The 23,224-nt window shown below is 36.9% G+C and overlaps 1 protein-coding gene across 4 annotated transcripts in view; it reads left to right on the top strand.

Moving 5' to 3' along the window:
- IL18R1 (interleukin 18 receptor 1) overlaps positions 1-20,110 on the top strand; it is a 41,175-nt gene extending 21,065 nt beyond the window's left edge. For 2 of the 4 annotated variants that reach the window (XM_054577959.1, XM_054577960.1), the window contains 5 exons: positions 5,096-5,216; positions 9,325-9,464; positions 12,475-12,636; positions 17,504-17,662; positions 19,761-20,110. In XM_054577959.1, the coding sequence (XP_054433934.1) occupies positions 5,096-5,216; positions 9,325-9,464; positions 12,475-12,636; positions 17,504-17,662; positions 19,761-20,110 (932 nt within the window). Of the gene's footprint in view, positions 1-5,095; positions 5,217-9,324; positions 9,465-12,474; positions 12,637-17,503; positions 17,670-19,758 lie in introns of all 4 variants that reach the window. The other 2 variants (XM_054577962.1, XM_054577961.1) reach the window with 2 other exon arrangements.
- The last annotated feature ends 3,114 nt before the right edge of the window (positions 20,111-23,224 follow it).

Below are 23,224 nucleotides of genomic sequence, written 5' to 3'. Positions count from 1 at the left end.
GGTAGTTTCTCAGCAGTTTCTCATAGTTATCTTTGAGGTGGCTGAGCTCATTGAGCTTCCTTAGAACCATTGTTTTGAATTCAGTATCCGATAGTTCCCTTGCTTCTCTTTCATTTAGCTCTCTCTGTGGGGATTCAGCTTTTCCACTCATTTGGGGGGAACTTCTTTTTCTCCCCATTTTTGTAGGAGTCTATTAATTAATTAATTTGTTAATTAATTAATTAATTTTTGCTTTGGCTTCAATTGATCCGTCTAGATTTCCTGACTTTGTGGATTAAACTTCTATGGTAGTAAGCTGGTCTTTTTATTTATTTATTTATTTTTTCTTTACTTTTCTTTCTGACTCTGCCTCTGATGATGACAGTTGACCCTATCTGACCTTGGGTCATTTGTTTGAGCCTTCCAAGAATCTACTGTCTGTGTCTGACTCCTGGTTTGGGCAGCTCTGTGACCCCCTTGGTCAGGGATCTACTATTTCTGTGGATCGCTCTGCACTCTGACTCCAGTTGTTTGAGCGTGCTCCTCCTGCCCCGGGACCTGTGGACTCGCCAGACCTCGCACTCGCCTGGCACTAAGCCCCCGCTCCGGCTTTGGTCAGTTTAGGGTTTTCTATTGTGTGCTTTCCCTGCTTTTGGCTCTTTGGGGGTGTGGCCTGCCCGCGCAAACTGGAGACTAAGGAAATGGGAAGAAGTCAGCTCTTGGACATTCCGGTTAATCCTGTCTCCAGTCTCTCCCAAAGGGTCTCTGGGCCTCTCTGTGACCCCTTCGGCTAGGGATCCACTATTTCTGCGGACTGTAATTGAGAGCCTTCTGGCTCCCTCGCCACTTCTGCCTCTTTGGGGGTGTGGCCTGCCTGTGCAAATGGGGACTACAGAATCGGCAGGGACTCTGCTCCGGGGATCTCAGATAATCCTCCAGTTTTTTCCCCAACCCCTCCATCTCCAGTCTCTCCTCAAGGGTCTCTATGCAGCTGTATGTCCCCTTTGGCCAGTGATCCTCTATTTCTTCCAGCCAGTCTGCACTCAGTCCACATGCCCACAAGCTGTGCGCGGAGCATACAAAAGGCAGGTTAATTGATTCTCTTATGCCTGGGTCAGGTGGTAGCTGCAGAGTGGAAGGTGAGTTATGACCGGGTCTCCACTGGCCACCACCTCTGCTCTCTTCACGAAGTTTTCCTCATCAATCTTTCCTCAGGCACCTGCCTATTCTCCTGTCGCCTCTACCCAGGGATCAAGGAAGGCGGCTGCCACTGCAAATTTTTGCATTGGCCCTTTAAATGTATCTTTGCATTTCCAGCCACCTATCTCTAGCAGAGAGCCCCCCTAAGCTTTTCAGGGTTGTGTTTTGGGGGAATAAACACAAGTTGTCACAAACACTTCTCTGTTTGCCTTTCGTGGAGAAGGCCCTGAGTCCCTTTTTTCCAAAGGCTTTCATTGAAAGGGTTATCAGGGGGGCTAGGTAACAGGAATGTGCAGCTTATCTCATTACATCAATATGTTAACGTTTACAGAGAATAGATGATGTTTGGAAGAAAACAAATGGCAGGAACATACCAATTTACATGGGTCCAAGAGGAGACTAGTAAACATGGAGCATAAGCATGAGAGCACCAAAGGGTTTAAGGTTAGGGTGGTGAATAATGTAAATTTCCTTCCCAGCATGAGCTGGCTATTATAGCTTTTGAGGGAGAAACAAACCATGCTTTAAAGAATTTACTTCTAAGCCTGATTTCCCCTGGGAACTGCCAGATCCCGTTTAGGACAGTCTCCAGAATTATTTCAAGCCTGAGCCAGGCAGCAGGGAGGGAGCTGCCAAGGGGGACAAGGAGACTTCTTTCAGATGGAATGAGGGCCTTGGCCATGTCCAAGGTGAGCCGAGGGCTGTGGGCCTTTTTGCCCTTTCTCCATGTTCCCCAAGTCCTTGACCTGCTGCCCATATTGGCTGTGTCTGGCTTCAGTCATCCCTCCTCTTGAGGAATCTTACCTGTCATTGACTACCAACCATCACAGGGCCAAGCAGGGTGATGTGAGTGAGGCAGGGGCTGCACCTCTGCTAGGGCGACAGGTTTTGTCTCCTCAGTGGCATGTTTTCCCTAGGCCTCCTTAATTATTTCCAGCCTTGGGGCCCTCTCGACTGTTGGCAGGGCTACAGTTCCTGAAACCAGATGGGGCATTTCCCAACAGTGCAGCATGAGCCAAGACCAACCATTCCTATGGAAAAGCAGCTTTGGTGGTCCCATAAGTTGGGTGGGACAGAGTGTCTGGGGATCTCCAAAGCAGGTCAAATAGTTTTAGCCAGGTTGATAGAATCTCAGATATGGCAGTAGCTTTCCAGCTCTGTGACTCAGTGGCTCTGTAGGGGGATGGTTTATAAAAGGGAAAATGAACTTTATTTACCTTGATGCCAAACACTTCAGTTTCCCTCAGTATGCTGGTTCCTTTCAAGCTGCTACCACAGTGCTGGAGCTCAGAGGGAGGGAGTCAGAGTAGGTGAGTCCATGTGTGGGTTCTTTAAGAGCAACTGCTTGGGGCTCCAGAAGTTTCTTCCACCAATTCAGTCCCTGTTGGGTTTTGCAGCCAGAAGTTGTGGGGACTTATCTTCCTGGCACTGGAATCTGGGCTGGGAGTGCTGATGTGGAGCTGGGACTCCTTGCTCCTGAGATATCCCTCCCAAATTTTTATCCACCACATGTGGGTATGGGACCAGGCCAATCCGCATTATCAGCATCTCCTACCAGCCTGGATGGATATGGTTTCTTTCATTCTGTTGTTGTCAAACTTCCATTCAACTTGATTTCTGATGGTTCTAAGTTATATTTTAGTTGTAATTTTGATGTGATTGTGTGAAGAGGTGAGCCATGTCTGTGTATGCAGCCATCTTAACCTTTTTTCAAAATCCAGTCTTTATATTAGTGTTTAGCTCATTGACATTTGATGAATTACTGATATAGCTTGTTTGAAGCCTCTCATCTTGCTACCTGTTTTCCAGCATCTCATTTATTCCTTTTATTCTTCCTTTTCCTTTGGATTACTAAAGTATTTTCTTATATAATATGCTTTGTTTTCTTTTTAGCTATTCCTTTTTTTATCCTTTATTAGTACTCCTTGAAATTATAACATGTATTCTTGTGTTACTATAATAAGACAGCTGAACCTATTAGTACATTTATAACTTCACAAACGTCAAAATCTTACAACAGTTTCATTCATCCTCTTAACTTACTTTGTGCTACTATTTTATATATTTCTCTCCTGCATATGCTTTAAAGCTTATAAGATATTGGCATTATTATTGTTATACTCAACCAAATTTTTTATATTTACACAAATATTAATATTTGTTCTTTCTTGTATTATTTGGTTATATATTTCCTTCCTTTCATCTGTGATGATTTTTCTTGAGTCTTAAAAATTTCCTTTGCTATTTCTTGTAGTGAAATTTTATTGGCAATTCTTTCAGTGGTTGTTTGCCTGGAAATATCTTTATTTTCCAGTTTTAAAGACTATTTATTTTCAATAATTTCAATAATGCCCTGGTTTCCATAGTTTCTGTTAAAAAAGTAGCCTTTAGTAGTTGTTGCTACATTAGTGTCTTTTTATTCTGGTTGCTTTCAAAACTTCTTTCTCTTCAATTTTGATGTGTTTAGGTACAATTTTCTCTCAGTTATTTTACTTTGGGTTCCACTGAGCTTCTTGAGTCTGTCGGTGGATGTATTTAATCAATGTTGGGGAAATTCTCTGCCATTATGTCTGCCTATTTCTTCTGTCCCCTTCTTCTCTCTTCTTCTGGATCTCCAACTATATGGATTAAATATCCATATATTCTACATATTTCTTATGTTCTGTTCTGTTTTTTTATTTTTTTTCCCTTTGTGCTTTAGTTTTGGTCTTGGCCTGAATTAAAGCTCAAAAATTCTGCCTTCCTTTATGCGCAATCTGCTGTTAAAACTATCAAGTTCTTAAATTTATGTTTATTTTTTAGTTAGCAAATATTCATTTGATTCTATTTAAACAAACAACTATTCTTGAAAATGTTCATCTTTTCATCTACTTGTTCATCTTTTCTTCTATTTTCTTTAACTTGTTTACAATAGTTATTCCAAGTTCTTTATCTGCTAAATCAAGCATCCAGATCATCTGTGAGTCTGCTTCTATTATCTATGTTTTATTGATTACTATTTCTACTTTTGTCTTTGCATATTTATTAATTTTTTAATTGTTGCTAATCTTGGTGTATGTAAAATAACCAAAATGGTGAAGTTATTATTATTTTTTTAAAAGACTGTTTGTCTTTTCTTCTGTTAGGCAAATAGTGTGAGGGGTTGATTCTGGCTAGGTGGTAGCCAGAATGCAATTTACTAGAATCAATATTCCTTCATCTCCGATAGCTGGTGGGAGAATTTCATAATGTATTTATTGCAGGTCTTTTCCTCTAATGGGTCTTACTACCCTGAGTACCATGAAACTGTAGGAGAAAATTGTTAAGACTTTGAGCAGCCTTCTATCTGCCCAAGTACTTAGCAATATTCCTGCAAGCCCATGTGGCTCTCAAAACCTTTACTCTTTTTTTCTTTTTGAGATTTGCTCTGTGTTGTTCAAACCAAGTAAAATTTTTCCAATGAATAAAATGACTGGCTATCTCATGTCACCCAGAAAAGCTTTATCCTGACTGCATTTCAGTTCAGCTGTTTCTTTTTATTTTCCCTGAACTTTCATGTCTTTAATTCTTGCTAACTTAATTTTATTTTTGTGACTTACCATTTTGTTTTTCTAGAAGTTGCAGTGGGAGTATTGGTTTGACACTATGTACTGAATTGTATGTTGAAAAGAAAGCCCATTGGCCACCTGCATTTTAATAATTTATTTAAACATAAACATTTGAAGAGAAGCTAATTTGGTGATGCCTATAATTGATACCTAATTCCTTGGCTTTATAAAAATTTTAATATTTAAAACAAAGTACATCTGTTCTGTTTCTGGAATGTAGCACTACATTAACATTATATATTAGTTAAACATATATTGATTATATTAAGTTAAACCATTGGGAAATTGAGTTTCTAAAATCAGTGCATTGGTTGTCCACTTTTACCTAGGAAAAGATGTACAGCTCAACTGCTCTGCTTTGCTGAATGAAAAGGATCTGATTTATTGGACCTTCCAGAAAGAAAATGGAGAGAACTCTAATGCACATGAAGAGAAAGAAATAAGAATTAAGTATGTATATACAATATATGATATATATCATAGTATGTATAAATATTATTGTATCATATATACCTGATATAAAAATACCCAGACTCCTGAAGAGCTATGGGATGTTTGGGATAAGTGTAAATTATAATTATAATTTATGTTTTATAATTATAATTCCCATGCTTTATGTTGATGGATTATGCAGAAATTCATTGCTGAGATCTAAACTAAAGGAAGGAAGTCAATGAGGCACTTTAGCACCACCTTACAAAAGCAGCTTTTGGTCAGTTAGATTTGGTGGACAGATGGGGATTGTACCTAAGCATCTTAAAAGGAGTGAAAATCTGGGCCACAGTTGTTTTGTATTTTGAAAATTCTGGTAAGTGCTTTATTTTTACTAATGTGCCAGAATAAAGATCACATCAGGAGACTGTTACATGTATAAGTTAATTTGGGCCCCTTGTATATAGTAGGTGTCCCTAGCTGTATTGCCCATGTGTCCTGTGAGACCAGCCAGGAGGTTGTAATTACAGAATGACTCATCAGTATATTTCTCTGCAGGGCCTTGGGTGCAACCAAGGCCAAAAGCAGGCTGTCTCCTGCTACCTGTCCAGATCTACATCCTACCCTTACACATATACCTTTCTTTTCTTCTGATTGTTGAAAATCTTTCATTATAAGAAACTTGAGAAATAACAAGGAAATCGTCATTTGAACACAGTAATGTGTGTGTTTTGGAAATTTATTTAATGGGCAAGAGATACACTGACATAGATACTGGCTCCTGCTCTTTATAAATAGTTTATAGTTTCTTTTTAGAACATTCTTTACAGTGATTATCTTTTTTTAAATAATTAAAAGAGCATTGATGAATTTTATCAAGCATGAAAGGGTTTCCAGAAATTGTTTCAAGCAAATACTAATTTAAATTACAAGTCACCTGCATTGACATTGAGCATAGTAATTACTGCAACATTTTCTTGTCAGAATCCATTCATGGAAATTAGAAACACAATAACAGGTAGAAAAAGCAAACAGGATAATGATTAGATATAAATATCTAGGAGGCAGTATTCATGCAAAATATTCCAAATGACATGTATTAATACTTAAATGATATATATTCTTCCACTAAGGAATGGTCAGACTTATTAAAACAAAGCTAAGTCTATTGTAATTTAAACGTTTCTCAATGACTTTGGATCATTATTGTAATTATTAACGTACTGATACACTCAGGTTATAAGCAGCGAGCCTAAGATTTCTATCATTTTAGCTGCACTTTTGAGTTTTTTACTGCATTTTATACTTTGAAAAAATATTCAAGCATTCTTCATGATCCTGCTATCTGTTCTCAATTCTTGTTGACACTTGTTTACAGGCTGCTCACCCTATAAACAAGGGGCAGGTGCATGATGGTCAGTGCACAGTAAGTGCTGGTTCAGCTGAATTGCATGGCTATCCTGCCCTTCTATCTTCTCCTCAGCATCTGTCCTCCACTGTAGTTCTGCATTTTTTAATTTCCTCCTTCTAGTGCTCTCTTGTTAATCTTTGGAGAGGTAGAAAACCAACCTGTCAAGCTTATTAAAAGTGAAGCCTAAACTAAGAGAGTGAGATGATCTTTTTTTACAGTTGGGTGTATGAGCTTTTTTCATTTGTTTTGGCTTCTCAGTGGCCTTGCGTGCCTCACTTCTCTATTTCTCAGTAATGTTAGATAGTTGATATTCTATATTGGTGACTTCTGTACAAAATGGTGTTCTAAAATGTATCAGATAGTTGGAGGCTGCAGTGGGTACCATGTCCCAGTTATCAGAGATGCCTGCTTCTAGGGAAATCAGGTGATGACTCCATGTGGAAGTGCTGGATGACACAGTGCTGTCAGACCCTGTTACTGAAGGGGAAGCAGATGTCGATGAGCATTTGTCTTGCATTTAATGACAGGAAAACTTAGATTCTTTCAAGAGAGAAAGAAAACTTGCTACCAGGGGTTGTCTTCAGTCATTTTCTGACACACTGAACAACTTAGTGTTTCTCTTCTTTCCAGGGAGTATCTGAGGATAATGTTGTTTTATTTATTTTTTTAAAGTATATGTTATTGATTATGCTATTACAGTTGTCCCATTTTTTTCCTCCTTTTTATTCCCCTTTGCCCTGCACTGCCACCCCCACCAGCATTCCCTACCCCCTTAGTCCATGTCCGTGGGTCGTACATATAAGGTCTTCAGCTTCTCCATTTCCTATACTATCCTTAACCTCCTGCTGTCTATTTTGTACCTACCATTTATGCTTCTTATTCCCTGTACCTTTTCCCCCTTTCTTCCTCCTCCCCCTCCCTACTAATAACCCTCCATGTGATCTCCATTTCTGTGATTCTATTCCTGTTTGCTTAGTTTGTTTTTGTTTTTCTTTTTGGTTTTTAGGTTCAGTTGTTGGTAGTTGTGAGTTTGCTGTCATTTTACTGTTCATAGTTTCTTAGATAAGTCCCTTTAACATTTCATATAATAAGGGTTTGGTGATGATGAGCTCCTTTAACTTGACCTTATCTGGGAAACACTTTATCTGCCCTTCTGTTCTAAATGCTAGCTTTGCTGGATAAAGTAATCTTGGATGTAGGTCCTTGCCTTTCATGACTTTGAATACTTCTTTCTAGCTCCGTCCTGCCTATAAGTTTTCTTTTGAGAAATCATCTGATAATCTTATGGAAACTCCTTTGTAGGCAACTCCTTTTCTCTTGCTGCTTTTAAGATTCTCTCCTTATCTTTAATCTTGAGTAATGTAATTAGGATGTGCCTTGGTGTATGCTTCCTTGGGTCAAATTTCTTTGGGGCTCTGAGCTTCTGGACTTCCTGGAAGTCTATTTCCTTTGCCAGATTGGGGAAGTTCTCGTTCATTATTTTTTTCCAATAAGTTTTTAATTTCTTGATCTTTTTTCCTTCTGGCACTGCTATGATTTGGATGCTGGAATGTTTAAATTTGTCCTGGAAGGTTGTAAGCGTCCACTCATTTTCTTGAATTCTTATTTCTTCATTCTGTTCTGGTTGAATGTTTATTTCTTCCTTCTGCTCCAAATCATTGATTTGAGTCCTGGTTTCCTTCCCTTCACTGTTGGTTCCCTGTGTATTTTTCTTTATTTCACTTTGCATAGCCTTCACTTTTTCCTCTATTTTGTGATGATACTCAACCATTTCTGTGAGCATCCTGATTACCAGTGTTTTGAACTCTGCATCTGATAGTTTGGCTATCTCCTCATCACTTAGGTCTTTTTTTTTTTTTTGAGTTTTGATCTTTTCTTTCATTTGGGCCATATTTCTATGTGTCAGCACACCTGTTACATTGTAAGGGATGGAGCCTTAGGTATTCACCAAGGCAGGGCAACTCATGGCACTGTGTTGTGGCCTGTATTTGGGGGAGGGGTCAGGGAGGGAACAATGCCACTTGCTTGACTCTTGGCAGCTTTCAGCCACTTCCCCCAGTACCTACAAGCAAATTGTGCCGTTTCAGGTGCTGATCCCTGGGTCGGTGTGTCTGTGTACGTTCTAGGACCCTGTGGGTCTCTCCAACAAACACTCCTGTGAAACTAGGTGTTTATCCTGCTTCCACAAACCCCGCAGGTTTTTACAGCCAGAGGATTTGAGGATTTCCTTTCCTGAGCTGGAATCCTGGGTTGCATGGTCTGTCTCACTCCCCAGGTTTTCCTCCCAGTTTATCTGCCCATGAATGTGGGACCGCCTGGTCCACCAGCCACTGTCTCACCTACCCAGTTCTCCTGAACAAAATAAAAGTGATGTTTAGTATTGCACAAACTTGATATGAATCTGTGTCTATGCTGAATCATTTGCAGTCTTGTATTTTTAACTAACCATAATTTCCTTCCAGGCACTTTAATTCTAGGTAGTTCATAATATCATTCCCAGATGGTCCATGAGAGCTGTATCAGTTGGATCCAATGCTTTGTGGAAGAGTGGGAGGTTCCTGTGGCCACATTTTAAGAGTTCCCACCAGAAAGGGAGAGCCTGATGAGTCACAAAGCTGCTGCATTTGAGTAATTGCACATATGAAATCTTCTCTCATGGATAATGTTGCTGGCAGTGAATGAAACCTAGTGCTAAATTATTTTCCTCTCTTATAGGACTTCAGAGGGCAAATGGCACACTTCAAAAATATTGAGAATTGAAAATATTAATGAAATAAATCTAAATTTTTTATATAATTGCACTGTGGCCAGTGAGGGGGACATAGACACCAAAAGCTTCATCTTGATGAAAAAAGGTATGAGAAAGTTTTATTTTTGGAAGTCTTTTTGAAATTTTGAATGTTGCTGCTGAGGGACTCGTCAAAGATCATCATGTCTTCATTTTATGCACCTGAAACCAGTCTTCTGCAAGGTGAACACCTTGTGTGATAGGTGTTCAGAACAGAACTGGTGCTCAGCTCATGTTGGAACCCCTCATGCCCAGATTCCAAGCAGAGAATGACAATAGAAAATGTATTATTTTGTCCTCAATGATATTCCAATCCTATGCAGAAGCCAGGGTACCAGAACAGAGAGGCAGGTAGAGTCTGGGGACAGAGGTGCTGGTGGATGAAGGTCATGGGAGGTAGTCAGGACAGCACTGGCTCAGCCAGATAATCAGAGGAAAGTGTCCAGTTCATTAGAGGGTGAGGCCAAAGATACTGGGAGTACTTGCTGCCTTCAGCCTACCTTAGTGGGCACTGGGCACAAGGGCCCTAGGGTGTGGTCATTCAGTCAATAACAATTATCCATTCAAGAACAATTCTCTTCATTGGGTCAGTTCCCGAACTTGAAAAGTGGACAACTGATGGTTCTGATCAGAGGACTCATATTTTCATTGTATACCTAATGGAACTTTTGAAAATCACCCACCTCTATCCTCCACCAAGGAATGTAACCCAGATCCTTTAGCCTAGTAGCAACTTAGGAATGGCTGTGTCTGAGCTAAAAAAAACTATGCTTTCCCATTGTTAGTACTCATTCACTACTCATTCCCAGGCTAGGGCATCCACCTCATAATATGTAGGTAAGGGCTACATTCTGAGAAAGACAAAGGGATATACAGAGACAGAGAAACAGAAAAACAGAGATGAGAGAGGGAGAGAGAAACAGGAGTGTGTGTGTTATGTCTTGGCTTTGGTGATAAACTGAAGAAGTGAGGGAGATGGAACCTAAGGCCAGAAACTCCCTCTCTAGGTGTGAGATCCTGGTTACCATTTGCAGCTCACCTATAACGCCTGTTCTAAGGCTATATATCAGAGTAGCATATGCATTAATAATAATAGCTAACATTCTTTATGTGTTCATTATATGATATGCTACACTAAGCTCTTACCATTATTTAACCTGATCTTTACAACAAGCTTTTATAGGTGAAAAAACTCACCTCATGTCACACAACAAGTAAAGATATCAAAGCTTAGACTTGATTAAAACTTTGAAATTAACTAATTTACTTGATACTTTTACCTTCTATAGGAATTGTCACAGATGTTCTTCCACCTCATGTGGACATACATGCCTTGGTCCATGAACATGTGAGGGAGAGGTTTTCAAATCCATTATTTTTGTTTGATCCATTGTCTTGCCTGGATCTTTGATGACTGGTGTTCACCAAGCCACTTCTCCCCTCTTAGATTAGTGCTTGATTGTTCTGTCCCTGAAATAGAGGTTTCTATCCTGATCATGTTTCCTTTTGCTGTGTTCACAACTTTCATCTGGGTTATAGGGTCTTCTACTCCACCGTTCTCTCTGAAGGAGAATATGTGCCAGTGTGAAAGTGTGTGTTTGTGTATCTGTGTGGCACAGTCATGGATGGGCAGACCTCTTAAAGATGCAGGAACTCCAGGGTCTGGCTTTATTCATAGTTTACTTATGAAGCAAATATGGTGGCTTACTGATACCCTAGTAGTTAATTTTATGGGAAAGATCATTTCTAAAATTTGTGCAAAGATGTCAAGAGCTTTATGCCTGTTTATACTATTTTACATAGAACTCCCTCAACCTTTAGAATCTACTCTAGAGGAATAATCAGAAATATACATAAAGGTTTATGCATATGTTCATTGCAGCATTATTTATATTTACAAAAAAACTGCAATCATTCTAAATATCGAGATTATAACTTTAAAGACCTAGTGAACTACATATAATATACTATACAATAAAGAGTAATTATCATATCCCAATTAAGTCAATATTTTTAGGGAATATAGAAACCCAAAAGGAAATATACTAGCATGTTAGCAGTGCCTATTACCACATTGTGGATGGTTGTTAAAAACTATTTTATTCTTTTTACTCTTTCATGTTATTTCATATTGTCCATAGTGAGCATAAACTGAATCATTCTAAGGTATTTTTTCTCAAAAGATGCTTTCATAAAAAATGTTATAAAATTCTTAAAGCTCTGTGCCAGATGCTATGTCAACTACTTAGATGCAATATCTCATCTAATCTTCTCCCCAAAAGCAATCATTAGACTCATATTACAGGTTAAGATACTAACATTAAGGACATCAGTGACATTTCCTAGGACACAAAATAGAGCCAGACTGGGAGCTCAGATGATCTCAGTTAAGTGCTTATTTTCTCAGGACGATGTGTCTCAACATATGGTCAAAACCTGTTCTCTGAAATTCATGTTTTGGCTCCTCCCTCTGTATTTCACTCTAGTGCTATATAACCCTAGAGATCTGACTTACACAGACAGGGATAGACAACATTACAATGCTTTCAGTTCAAGTCTCTGTATATCCATGTAAATATCTTTATTATTTAAAAATGGGAGTAGAGTATGCTGACAGATGTTGGAGGAAGAGTGAAGAGACAGAAGAAAAAAAAGAGGAAAAAACTCATGGACATGGACAACAGTGTGGGAATTGCCAGACAACAGTGGGGGTTGGGAGGAGGAGGAAGAGGGTAAAGGGGAAATAAATGGTGATGGATGAAGACCTCACTTGGGGTGGTGAACACACAATACAGTGTACAGATAATGTAGTATAGATTTGTACACCTGAAACCTATATAATTTTATTAACCAAATCACCCCAATAAGTTTAATAAAGAGAAAAAGTAAAATAAAAAAAGGGTGTAGATAGATCATTGCTCCAAACTAAGGGAAGGATTATAGAATAACTCAGTGGAACATATTGGATAGACAACTGGATTAGTATTAATGGTAAAAACTGGCATCTGCAGCCTAATGGTGAGAGACAATGATAAAACTTCTTTGATTAATTATTCTCATTTTATCTTTCTTTCTAGCAGATCTGGTTGATATCCCAGGCCATGTCTTCATTAGAGGAATAATCGTAACTATTTTGATCTCGGGGGTAGTCGTGTGCCTAGTGATTGTGGTTGTCATTTATAGAGTTGACTTGGCTCTATTTTACAGACATTTCATGGGAAGAGATGAAACATTAACAGGTAACATATCATAATGTTGAGATTCCTTATCCTATAGTTTTCTTAGGAAACCTAATAAAGAAACATTAAACTTCATCTTATTTTGAATATATTGTTGACTTAATGTGTTAGAGGTTTTCCATGGGAAAAAATTGCTCTAAATGTATCATCCATTATGGATGTTGTCTGTGCCATCTTTTTTTGTGCTTATATGCTGCCAAAAACTGTTCTCTATTTGTTTCTGTATGTATGTCATGTCCTACTAAAGGCCCTATGAAATGCTTGATCCCAGGAATTCTATGTCATTGTTCACATACCTTCTGGGCACCTTATACAGTGTGTTCACGCAATAAATATCATTTAAATGGAATTAAATTGTAGTATGGTTCATTACTTTAATCTGGCAGAGGAGGTTGCATGATGTACCTTAAGGAACCCTGAATTAGAAGCCCACTAGATCTGCTCAATTTTACCTACTACTATTTGATCTGGTGAGTCTGTCTCAGTTTCCCTATATTTTTTAAAGGTGGGTAAAAGCCTTCAAGATTGAATATAATTACTGAATTAAAAAGTCAATCTAACCCATTGTACTTGCTTTTGTGTTTGTGTGTGTGTGAACGCATGTGTGTATGTATGTATGTGCAGGGAATATTTCAAAGCACAGAGAAATTATACAGTAGAAAGTTTCCCTACCAGCCTGCTCATGTCTGTATTTCTCACATCATCCCCTGACAGTATACCCAAACAAGTATGAATCTTATTCTACTTTTGTTTAAAAAAACAAGTCTTGTTGTATAATGCTCATTATTCTGAACTTTGCTTTACTATGCCTTTGATACCCTGCCATGTCAGTTTATAAAGTCATTTTTTAATGGTTTAATTTCTATGGATAAAACCCTACAGAGTTTTATTTCTGTGGATGTACCACTGTTTATTTAGTCACCTTTTGATAGATACTTGGGTTGTATTACAACCTTTTGTTATTACAGAAATGATGTGACAGATAGCTTTGTACAGTCATTGTTTCATATATGTGCAGTATAATTGAAAGAAAAATTCCCCAAAGTGGACTTTCTAGACATACCAAGCAGACATACAGTTGTTATTTTGCAAGATAGTGCCCATTTGCCCTCCATTAGACTGTACTGCCTACCACCTTAAATGATGGGACTAGCTTTTCCCCAGAGATTTATCCACAACCTTTTGGATATTTGCCAATCTGATAGTTTGAAAAGTTGTATTTCAAATGTAATTTTCATTTGGATTTCACTTACTATGCAAGAATATGAGCAACTTTTTATTTGGTAAACACTCAATTGCATATCCTTTCTCAAAGTACCATTCATTTCCTTTGCCCATTTTTTAAATTGGGTTGTTGGCTTTTTTCCTTGTGTATTTTGAGGAGTAATTTACATTTTAAGGAAGTTAGCCTATTGTCTATAATATGAAATGCAAATATTGTTTCCAGGTTGTAATCTGTCATTTGACTTCGTTTATGTCACAGATTCTTTAATGTATTCAAATTTATTCTTTCTTTTATGGTTTCTGGATTTGTGGTCATAAGTAGAAAGGCCCTCCTAACCTCAAGTTATAAAGACATTTTATATTTTTGAGATTTTTTATAGGTTCATTATTCACATGTACAACTTTTAATTTACTGATATAAAATTAACAAAAAGAATTCATTTAGATTTGAGCCTGCGTGTGTGTGTGATTTTGCCAAGGAGAGAAGCTCCAACGAACTGGGAGATTTGTTTTGATATTTTATTACTTGCATAGATCAGTACAAATCTCAGAATGGGCATTCACTAATATCTCTTTCTGATTTTCAACTAAGATTTTTTGTTTATCCCTGTAGCTGTGTTTGACCCAATTCAAAGATACTTTTTTTTTAATTCGCATGTCTTAGCTTTCTATGTGGCTGTGCACAGAAACATTTACAGATGTGCTCCACAGCAACTCTACTTAGACTGTGGCCAATGGATAGAGCTCATTTGTGAAAAGGTGAAAATGGAGCTACAAGTACAAAAATTAAAACTTTTACATTATTGAAATTTTATATTGCTGCACTATCCAACAATGTATTCAGTTATTGTTTTATGAAAGATTGGTAATGAAAGAAACCAATCAACCAAAAAAACTAAAATTAACGGAAAACATGGTTATTTGCCACAGAGTTTGAGAAGCACTGGTCTGACTGACTCTTTGTAGTCCCAAATATCCATTCACATGTTGGTTTTATTTATACAGAACCAAAAAAAAATTATTAGCATTTAAATTAGTTATTTTGGACATGTTGTGAGTTATTAAAGCCAACAAAGATTCCATTAATTGGGTTAAAAAATAAACTATAATATAAGTTAGTATATTTGTTAAACCAAGAAAAGAATGTCTTGGAAAAGTTAATTTGAAAGCCAATTAATAGTGAAAAACTAATTTTTCATTGGTAAGAGTAAAGCTATATCACATGTATATCACAATATAAATTTGACTGAATTATCTTTCCAATTTATTGCAATTAATTAAATCTGATTATGAAAAAATATGCCTTTTTAGAAGTGTACTTATTTATTTTTTTATATCTTGATGCCTGTTTTAATCACTGAAATAATGACTGTATTAATGAAACCACTCCCTCTTATAATTAATCACTGAAATAATGACTGTATTAGTGAAAGCACTCACTCTTATATTAATAAATAGCTGTATTTCACAGCAATCTAACAGAATTTTCCAAGATACCCACTTACTGATTACATTAAGTTGGCCAACTTTTTTTTTTTTACCAACTTTTACCAATTTTTAATCTATATTTGATATGCATGTTAATTCTGCAATTTTGACCAAATGTCCTGTCATTTACATGTGTGCAATTCTATAAAGCGATTGCTTTTTTACTTTTAAAGATTTCATTTATTTACTTTTTAGAGAGAGAGGAAGGGAGGGAGAAAAAGAGGGAGAGAAACATCAATGTAAGGTTGCCTCTCGTGCACCTCCTCACTGGGGACCTGGCCTGCAACCCAGGCATGTGCACTGACTGGGAATCGCACCAGTGACCCTTTGGTTTGCAGGCTGGCACTCAATCCACTGAGTGACGCTGGCCAGAGCTAAGCAATTACTTTAAATCAGCAGTAGTTTCTGACTCAAACTGCTGAGGGAGAGTGCTATAAGTAGAACTTAACTGAAGAAGATTTTGCCAGAAAAAGAGTATTGTTATATGAGCCTGGATGCTGTTAAAGAAATTGGGCTGGGCTGTCAAGCATAAATGCTGTGGCACCACAAAGAATATGGACCGAGAATGGTTTCATCCTATTTAATTTTAATAAAGGATCCAATAATACTTAGTCTTCAACTCAATAGGAAATACATTAATCCCAATAATGGAATCACGCATAAATCTAACTCCTCTATAATCTAAACAGTTGCCATGAGATATGGATAAAGCATTCCCTCTACCACTTCCCCTTCTTCCTCTACTGTTCGAGTTAGCATATATCACCTTATTTAGGAGCTGACTCAAAATTTTCTTCTTTCAGAAAGCGTACCCAAGATAGCTCCTTATTCTCTGACCAGATTATTTGGTTTATTTGGTTTGTATTACACTCTCTTGTGTCTGCCAATGTGTTATTTGTAAACTTTTCAAGTTGTTGCATTTGTGTGTTACCTCTTCTCAAGTATATTGGATGAAGATAGAAAAATATATATATGATTTTTTAGTAACCCAGTTAATAGAATGACCTTTGTTATTTAGGTAACGCATTACTCTCCAATATGTGCCTTTGGCATTTGAATACTGAATACTGCTTCATTATTAGGGATAAAATAGGAAAAGATGCTATCATCAATGAAAACCTTTAAATAGACTAGAAGTTTTTGTATTGGTATTTATTATATAAATATTATATAATATTTTAAAATACCATAGCATGTGTTTCTATAGTGTATTGTTTCAGTTGCCTCTATTGTTTCTTCACACTCTCCAGTGTAAGCACTCAACATTGTTGTGTTTTTGAATTTATATTTTATTTTTCATTTATAGTTTACATTCAGTATTATTTTCTATTAGTTTCAGGTGTACAGCATAATAGTTAGACAATCATATACTTCACAAAGTGTTCCCACTAATACTTCAAGTACTAACATGGCACCATACATAGTAACTATAATATTATTGACTATATGTCCTGTGCTCTATTTTACATCTCTGTGACTATTTTGTAACTACTGATTTTATCAACACTTCCAAGGGGGTCATTTTGAGGGTAGGCATTGGGCTGGTGGTAGAATTAAATGTTGTAAGTAGAATAAGCCAAGGTGAGATTTGCTTTCCAATGCTGGAACAAGGACACATTTGGGTTATTTGGTCCTCTATTATCTTCTGATTCCTTTATTTCTCTGATCTATAACTTACATGTCTTTCTATTTTTCTTTGGTGTCAAACAGTAGGAGTCTTGATGTTCAAACTTAAAAGTAAAAACATTTGATAATTGGTTGCTCAATTACCATACAAGGTTTTGGGATGCTATTTTTGTCTTTAATAATAATTTAAGTTATTCCTTGTTTTTGACATTTAAAAATTCAGAGATAAAAAATCATAGAAACAAGTAATATTTGAAGGCTGTTGGGAGTTACCTAACTGTTGCTTTGTTTTTCAGTTTATTTTCTATCAAAAATATTTATTTTTTCAGCAGCTTCATTGAGGTATAATTAATATACAAATAACTGCACATATTTAATGTGTATAAGTTGATGAGTGTGGACACGAAGATGCTATATTTAACTTTTACTTTTCAATATATCCATTCCCATTTTCATGATTTTCACTGAAATTTAAACTTAAACTTTCATTTACATACTAATTAAAGGAATAATATGTCTTCCCTCCTAGATGGAAAGACATATGATGCTTTTGTGTCTTACCTAAAAGAATGTCGACCTGAGGATGGAGAGGAACACTACTTCGCTGTGGAGATTTTGCCCAGAGTGTTGGAGAAACATTTTGGGTATAAGTTATGCATATTTGAAAGGGATGTGGTGCCTGGAAGAGGTAAGAAAGGGAAAGCAAGATAGAAAACTAGTGGAAATACTTTCTTTTTATAAGATGAATAGCTTAGCCTAACCCTGTTTTCCTTAAAAACAATTAAACATTATCCTCTGGCCAGGAATAATCAGCTAAATCAGTGTAATGATTAGTGAGAAAACAAGCTAACTGCACTGCTCCCATTAATGGCCTCTCTAGGACCCTGTCTCTTCACTGCACTCCACAGTTCTCTAAAATTTTGGGAAAGGGACCGAGCATTCCATTTTTAGAACCAGTTTCAGAACTGACATTATTGTGAAGCATTTGTTTAGAAATGCTCCACAGTAATTAAGAATACCTCTTTTGCTGATATTTTGTACAGCAGAACCAGACCCTCATTTAATACATGATTTTTTGTACTATAAACAAAAATGCTTGCTCTTGATTGTGTGGACATTGGTGAGAAAATTAAAGTAGAAAATAGGAAAATTGGAAAAAAACAAAAGGAGATTGGTGTTTCATATCATATTTTAGTTATGAAATTCAATTTTAAGTTAATATATAAATATAAATGGCCATAACATGTATCTTGAAGCAAAGTACAATGAAAATGAAAGATATTTAGTAACATCTCCACATTTTCTCTGAAGTCTTCCAGAGCAAACATTTGAAAGCTAGTGTCATGAGTGCTGATGTGTTGCAAATGATGTGATATAAACATCTTCATTGTTATCATCCTTTATTAATTTATCCAACATTTACTGAGTCCATCCTTGTGCCAAATTCCAAACTAGGCAGAGAAGATGTGGCAGTAAATAAGAAATGATTGTGCTTTTTCCTTCCTATCTTACAAATTTGAAAGAGAAAATACACGATTTTGATTTATATTTTATTTTTCATTTCATTACAATTGTTTAGTTATAAATAACTTCTCAAAAAAATAATATGCTAAATTGTCAGATGCTTATAACACTGTGATATTTTTGTGTCAACTCTAAGAATTTAGAAAGCATTATTGCTTGCTATTACATCAGTTCTATTATTGTGCCATTATTTTCTAGCAGTGATTTTGTAAAAAAGATTTCTTCTTAGTTCCTAAATAAAAATAAAGAAGCAAGGAAAATATGACCAGCAACACTGAAAGGAAAAGAAATCAACAGAGACAAGAGGGAAGGTGGGGGCAGGGAAAGGGAAGGGAAGGGGAAAGTCAAGGAACATATAGCAAGGACTCATGGACAAAACCAAAGGGGAAGAGCTGAGGGAGGGAAGGTGGGAGGGGGCAAGGGAAAGAGGTGGGGGGAAGGCAGAGACAAATGTATTTAAAAAGTAAATAAATTAATAAAAAAAGAATAATTTGTTCTCAGTTGTAATGAGTTTTGGTTGAAAACTCTCTATTTTAGAAGGGATAGAGGTCTAGAACAGAAGTTGGCAATCCACTACCCATTCCACCCTCACTGAAACTCAGCCACAAGCTCATATGTTGTCTGTGGCTGCTTTTTAAATTACAACAGCAGAGGTGAGTTGTGGCAAAAGCTATATGACCTGCAAAACCTAAAATATTTACTTTCAGGCCCATCACAGAAAAAAATTTGTCAACCTCTGGTCCAAAAAACATCATGTTTTTTTGTTGTTGATTTTGTTTTATTTTTAAATTCCTATTTTAATGTGCTCCCATGTATGTGTGGAAAGGCAAAACAGTATAATAGTCAGAAACAAGTACTCCAGAACCAGACCATGTGGGTTCAGAGTCTGGTTCTGCCCTTTACTAGCTGTGTGACTCTGGGAAAGTTACTTAACCACTCTGTGCTTTGATTTCCTCCTCTGTAAAAAACAGGGGTGATGCTTTCTTTATAGGGTCATTACAATAATTACATGAGTTAATATATGTAAAACATTTAGTAAAAGATGTGGCAAAGAGTAAGTGCTAAGTAAGTATTCTTTATTATTGTGACCTAGATAATTGCTTTAATAGTCATACCAAATTGAGAATAAATGGTTTGTCTTAAAGAAAAACTTGTGAACTTCAGAGTTAAATAATACCAAGTTAGACTGTGCAAAATGATTTCTATTTCATGCTCACCATTTTAGTTTTCTTAAATTAATATTTCACATCTTGCATTTTCAGCTGTTGTTGATGAAATCCATTCCTTAATAGGGCAAAGCCGAAGACTAATCATCGTCCTCAGTAAAAGTTACATGTCTAATGAAGTCAGATATGAACTTGAAAGTGGACTTCATGAAGCACTGGTGGAAAGGAAAATTAAAATAATCTTAATTGAATTTACACCCATCAGTGACTTCACATTCTTGCCCCAATCACTAAAACTTTTGAAATCTCATAGAGTTCTGAAGTGGAAAGCTGATAAATCTCTGTCTTATAACTCAAGGTTCTGGAAAAATCTTCTTTATCTGATGCCTGCAAAAACAGTCAAGCCATATAGAGATGAATCAGAAGTCTTGCCTGTGCTTTCATAGTTCTGATCTTCAGAAAAGCCGAGTGTAAGAAAGAACCCCTGACACTCTGGAGACTGAGTGGATGAGCCTGTTTATAACCAAGGACATTATTCAAAATAACTCTATGAAAATCCTACTCACAGTTGGCAAATAGAGTATCATAAGATTGTCAGGGGTAATATTAAACATTAATCTGTGGTTGTGTGTTTCCAGAAGACCCTGGAATTTAAGAGAAATAAGTCTCCTGTTTCTCCCTCTTCTGTAACTGGGTATTGAGGCTGGGAATTATGCAAAATAACTTATGCCTTACAAAAATGGAACATTAAGGGTTTTTAATGCTAACAATTGAACTAAAGGATTTTAAATTTATAAAGTGGCATTTTTGGTGAGCCAGTAGGTGACATAGTAACTGGAGTAGTGTTGTCCCCGTCACTCTTCCACAATAGCAACCTACCTCTAAACATCATGAACAGTCACTGGATTGTGTGGGATTGCTGGCAGGGCTGCATGCAGAGTAGGGAATGAGGTGTAAGCCTGCTATAATAGGACCTAGGCCTCAGGATGTGTTTAGTGTACCTCTTTCACAGCTGCAGTCATGGTTCTTGGAACTCCACTAAGGCATTGCACAGGGCATGCTTACTTGCATCTATTTGTGGGAACTTCTTAAAAGCAACACAAAACAACTATCTTTCATGAGAAACACAAATTTTAATTCAAATGATTCTCCAGGTCTTTCAAAAATGGTAAAAAACATTTGTTGATTTTACATAGATGTTTATAAACAGGATGGTTGCCAGATTATATTAGCCATTAACCAACACAAAATTATAGTTATTTGCTTGAGTTTTAAAAAGTTACATATTTAAAATCTCTGTAGGACAGATGTAGCATGGCATGATGATTTTGTGTGTGAGCTATGCAGCCAAAATCCTTGATCTTAAATCCTGGGTTTGCTTCTTAATTCTGTGACCTCTGGAACATTTTCTAATGGATCTGTGCCTCAGTTTCCTCACCTGTAAATTAGAATTTATAATAATTATACCTACTTCAAAGGGGGCTAAATGAATAAAGTAACTATAACAGTTCTTGGCCCAGATATAATATTCTGTAACTGTTATTATTGTTATCATTAATTATTACTTAGATCAAATTTTTAGCAGTGGAGTAAATGGAAGCCAGAGAGCAGGAAAGGAAAGCGATCTGGAGATCCTGCTTTCCTGAGATCAAGGCAGTTATGTTTGAGGACATTAATTATATGTAGAGAGGAGTGTATAGGAGAGGCATATGTACAGGGGCAAGGATGTTTCTTCATTATGCATGAGCAATTTTTGACATTGGAAGACATGCATCTGTCTCCCTGAAGTGAGCCCAGCACTGTGGGCCTTCCTGATAGCCTCAGCAGTGCTTTCTCTCTAGGAAAATCACTGAGTGAGTGATAAAGATCAGCCTTAAAGACAAAGGAAAGTGTTGGTTAAGTTTAGAAGGCTGACTAGAGCATATTCGTGCAGTGTGAATGTTCCAAAAAAGGTTAGAGCAGAGACTAGTTAAAACAGTACATAGTGCTGAAAATTAAGGAATAATGATATTTTCATTAGATTTTCAGTGTCAGAAAATGATTTAATTTTTGTAGAGTTTTCAATTTTGTGTTCCAGTTGTATGGCTAGAGAAAGTAAAATAATTGAATTAATAACATGTTTAATATGTGAAAATATATGGTCATGAGAAATTTTATTGCTATCATTGTAGTCTCTACAGAGAATAATCATGCTTTTCTCTTGTATTATGCATACTTTAAAATATAATGTGTATTTTTATTAAATGTGCTAAATGTATATATTAAATATATGCTTTAAAATATATTAATGAACTGTTGGTCTAGTGGCTTCAGTTTTGAAATGTCTCAATGTCTGTTTCATTTTAAGATTCTAATGTCATTCTCAACATAGATTCTCATCTGTTTTAATAAGACATAGGTCATCCTACCTCTATCTTTTTTAGTGTCAGATTACTTTGTGCCTACCTTCTTCATTTTATCTTCCATTCAGAAGCAAAAGAAGAATCCCCTTCCCTTTCTTACAAGAGCACTCAGTACTCAGCACAAGTACTAGGTCTTCATATGCCAGTTAATGTGCATATTTTGATATTTAAGTGCAAATATTTTCAACTAGGACCAATGAATAACTTTTATTGATGGAATAAAATCATTGTCTTCTATGACTTCAGATGTCCTTAAATTGTGGAATCCATTTCAGAGAATCAGTGAATATTAACTCTCTGAGATGTGTAAAGAAGTACCTCATGTGTGTCTATTATATACTGGAAGCATTCGTTAAAAAGTTATATACTTTCTTAAAGCAGAGAGAGGCCTTATTACCCACATATCCCAAACCCAGGATCTTGAGACACAGTTAAGTCCAGGGACTTGAACCAGATCACCTAACTAGCTAGTGTGACAAGGCTGGGGCAGAAATATATATATTGTGTTCTGTCTTTGGAATTTCCTGTTGAACTGTGAGACTTGAGGCAAGGTTTTGGGGGCTGTGAGCACTTTCTGGGGAGGCACCTTATTCAAGTACTGTCTATGCCAGAGTCCTGTAGGGAGGATGCAGGGCTGCCTACGTTGGCTCAGAGGAGGAAAAAAATGAGTACCAAGAATGTTTAGTCTTTCTTCTAGGCTCCTAAGGTAAAAATGGTGGGGGGAAATAGCACTCAAGACCTCCACAGTATGAAGGTGTGCACTTGACAGGATCACTGTCCAGGGCCGAATTAAAACACAGTTTTAAAAACTCAGAGAAAATAACTTATTACTTTGGCTTGGAGTGCAGCTCTGAGGGAGAAGACCCAGTGACTGAGATAAGCCATCATTCTGAGTACAAATAGTGACTAAGCCACAAATCTAACAGGAAACAAGATGTGTATGTGCTGTGGGCAGGACACAGGGATCTTCCAGGCCCACCTGGATGCCACACTGACAGTGATCACAGTCCAAGCTGGTAGCTCAGAAACCAGTACATAGAATTCTGTGCATGACCTGTGAGAACCAACCTTTATCTCCTCATGGCCTCTTTTGTGGATGCATGTGCACACCTGGGGATGCAATGCCTGTGTGTACACCTCCTACAACTTAATGTGTGT

Source organism: Pteronotus mesoamericanus, unplaced genomic scaffold (assembly GCF_021234165.1).
Source record: "Pteronotus mesoamericanus isolate MK-2021 breed Mesoamerican mustached bat unplaced genomic scaffold, CSHL_Meso_final contig_48, whole genome shotgun sequence".
Lineage (NCBI taxonomy): Eukaryota > Metazoa > Chordata > Mammalia > Chiroptera > Mormoopidae > Pteronotus > Pteronotus mesoamericanus.
Note: the sequence above shows the minus strand (reverse complement) of the source record. Positions and strands in the feature narration are given on the sequence as shown.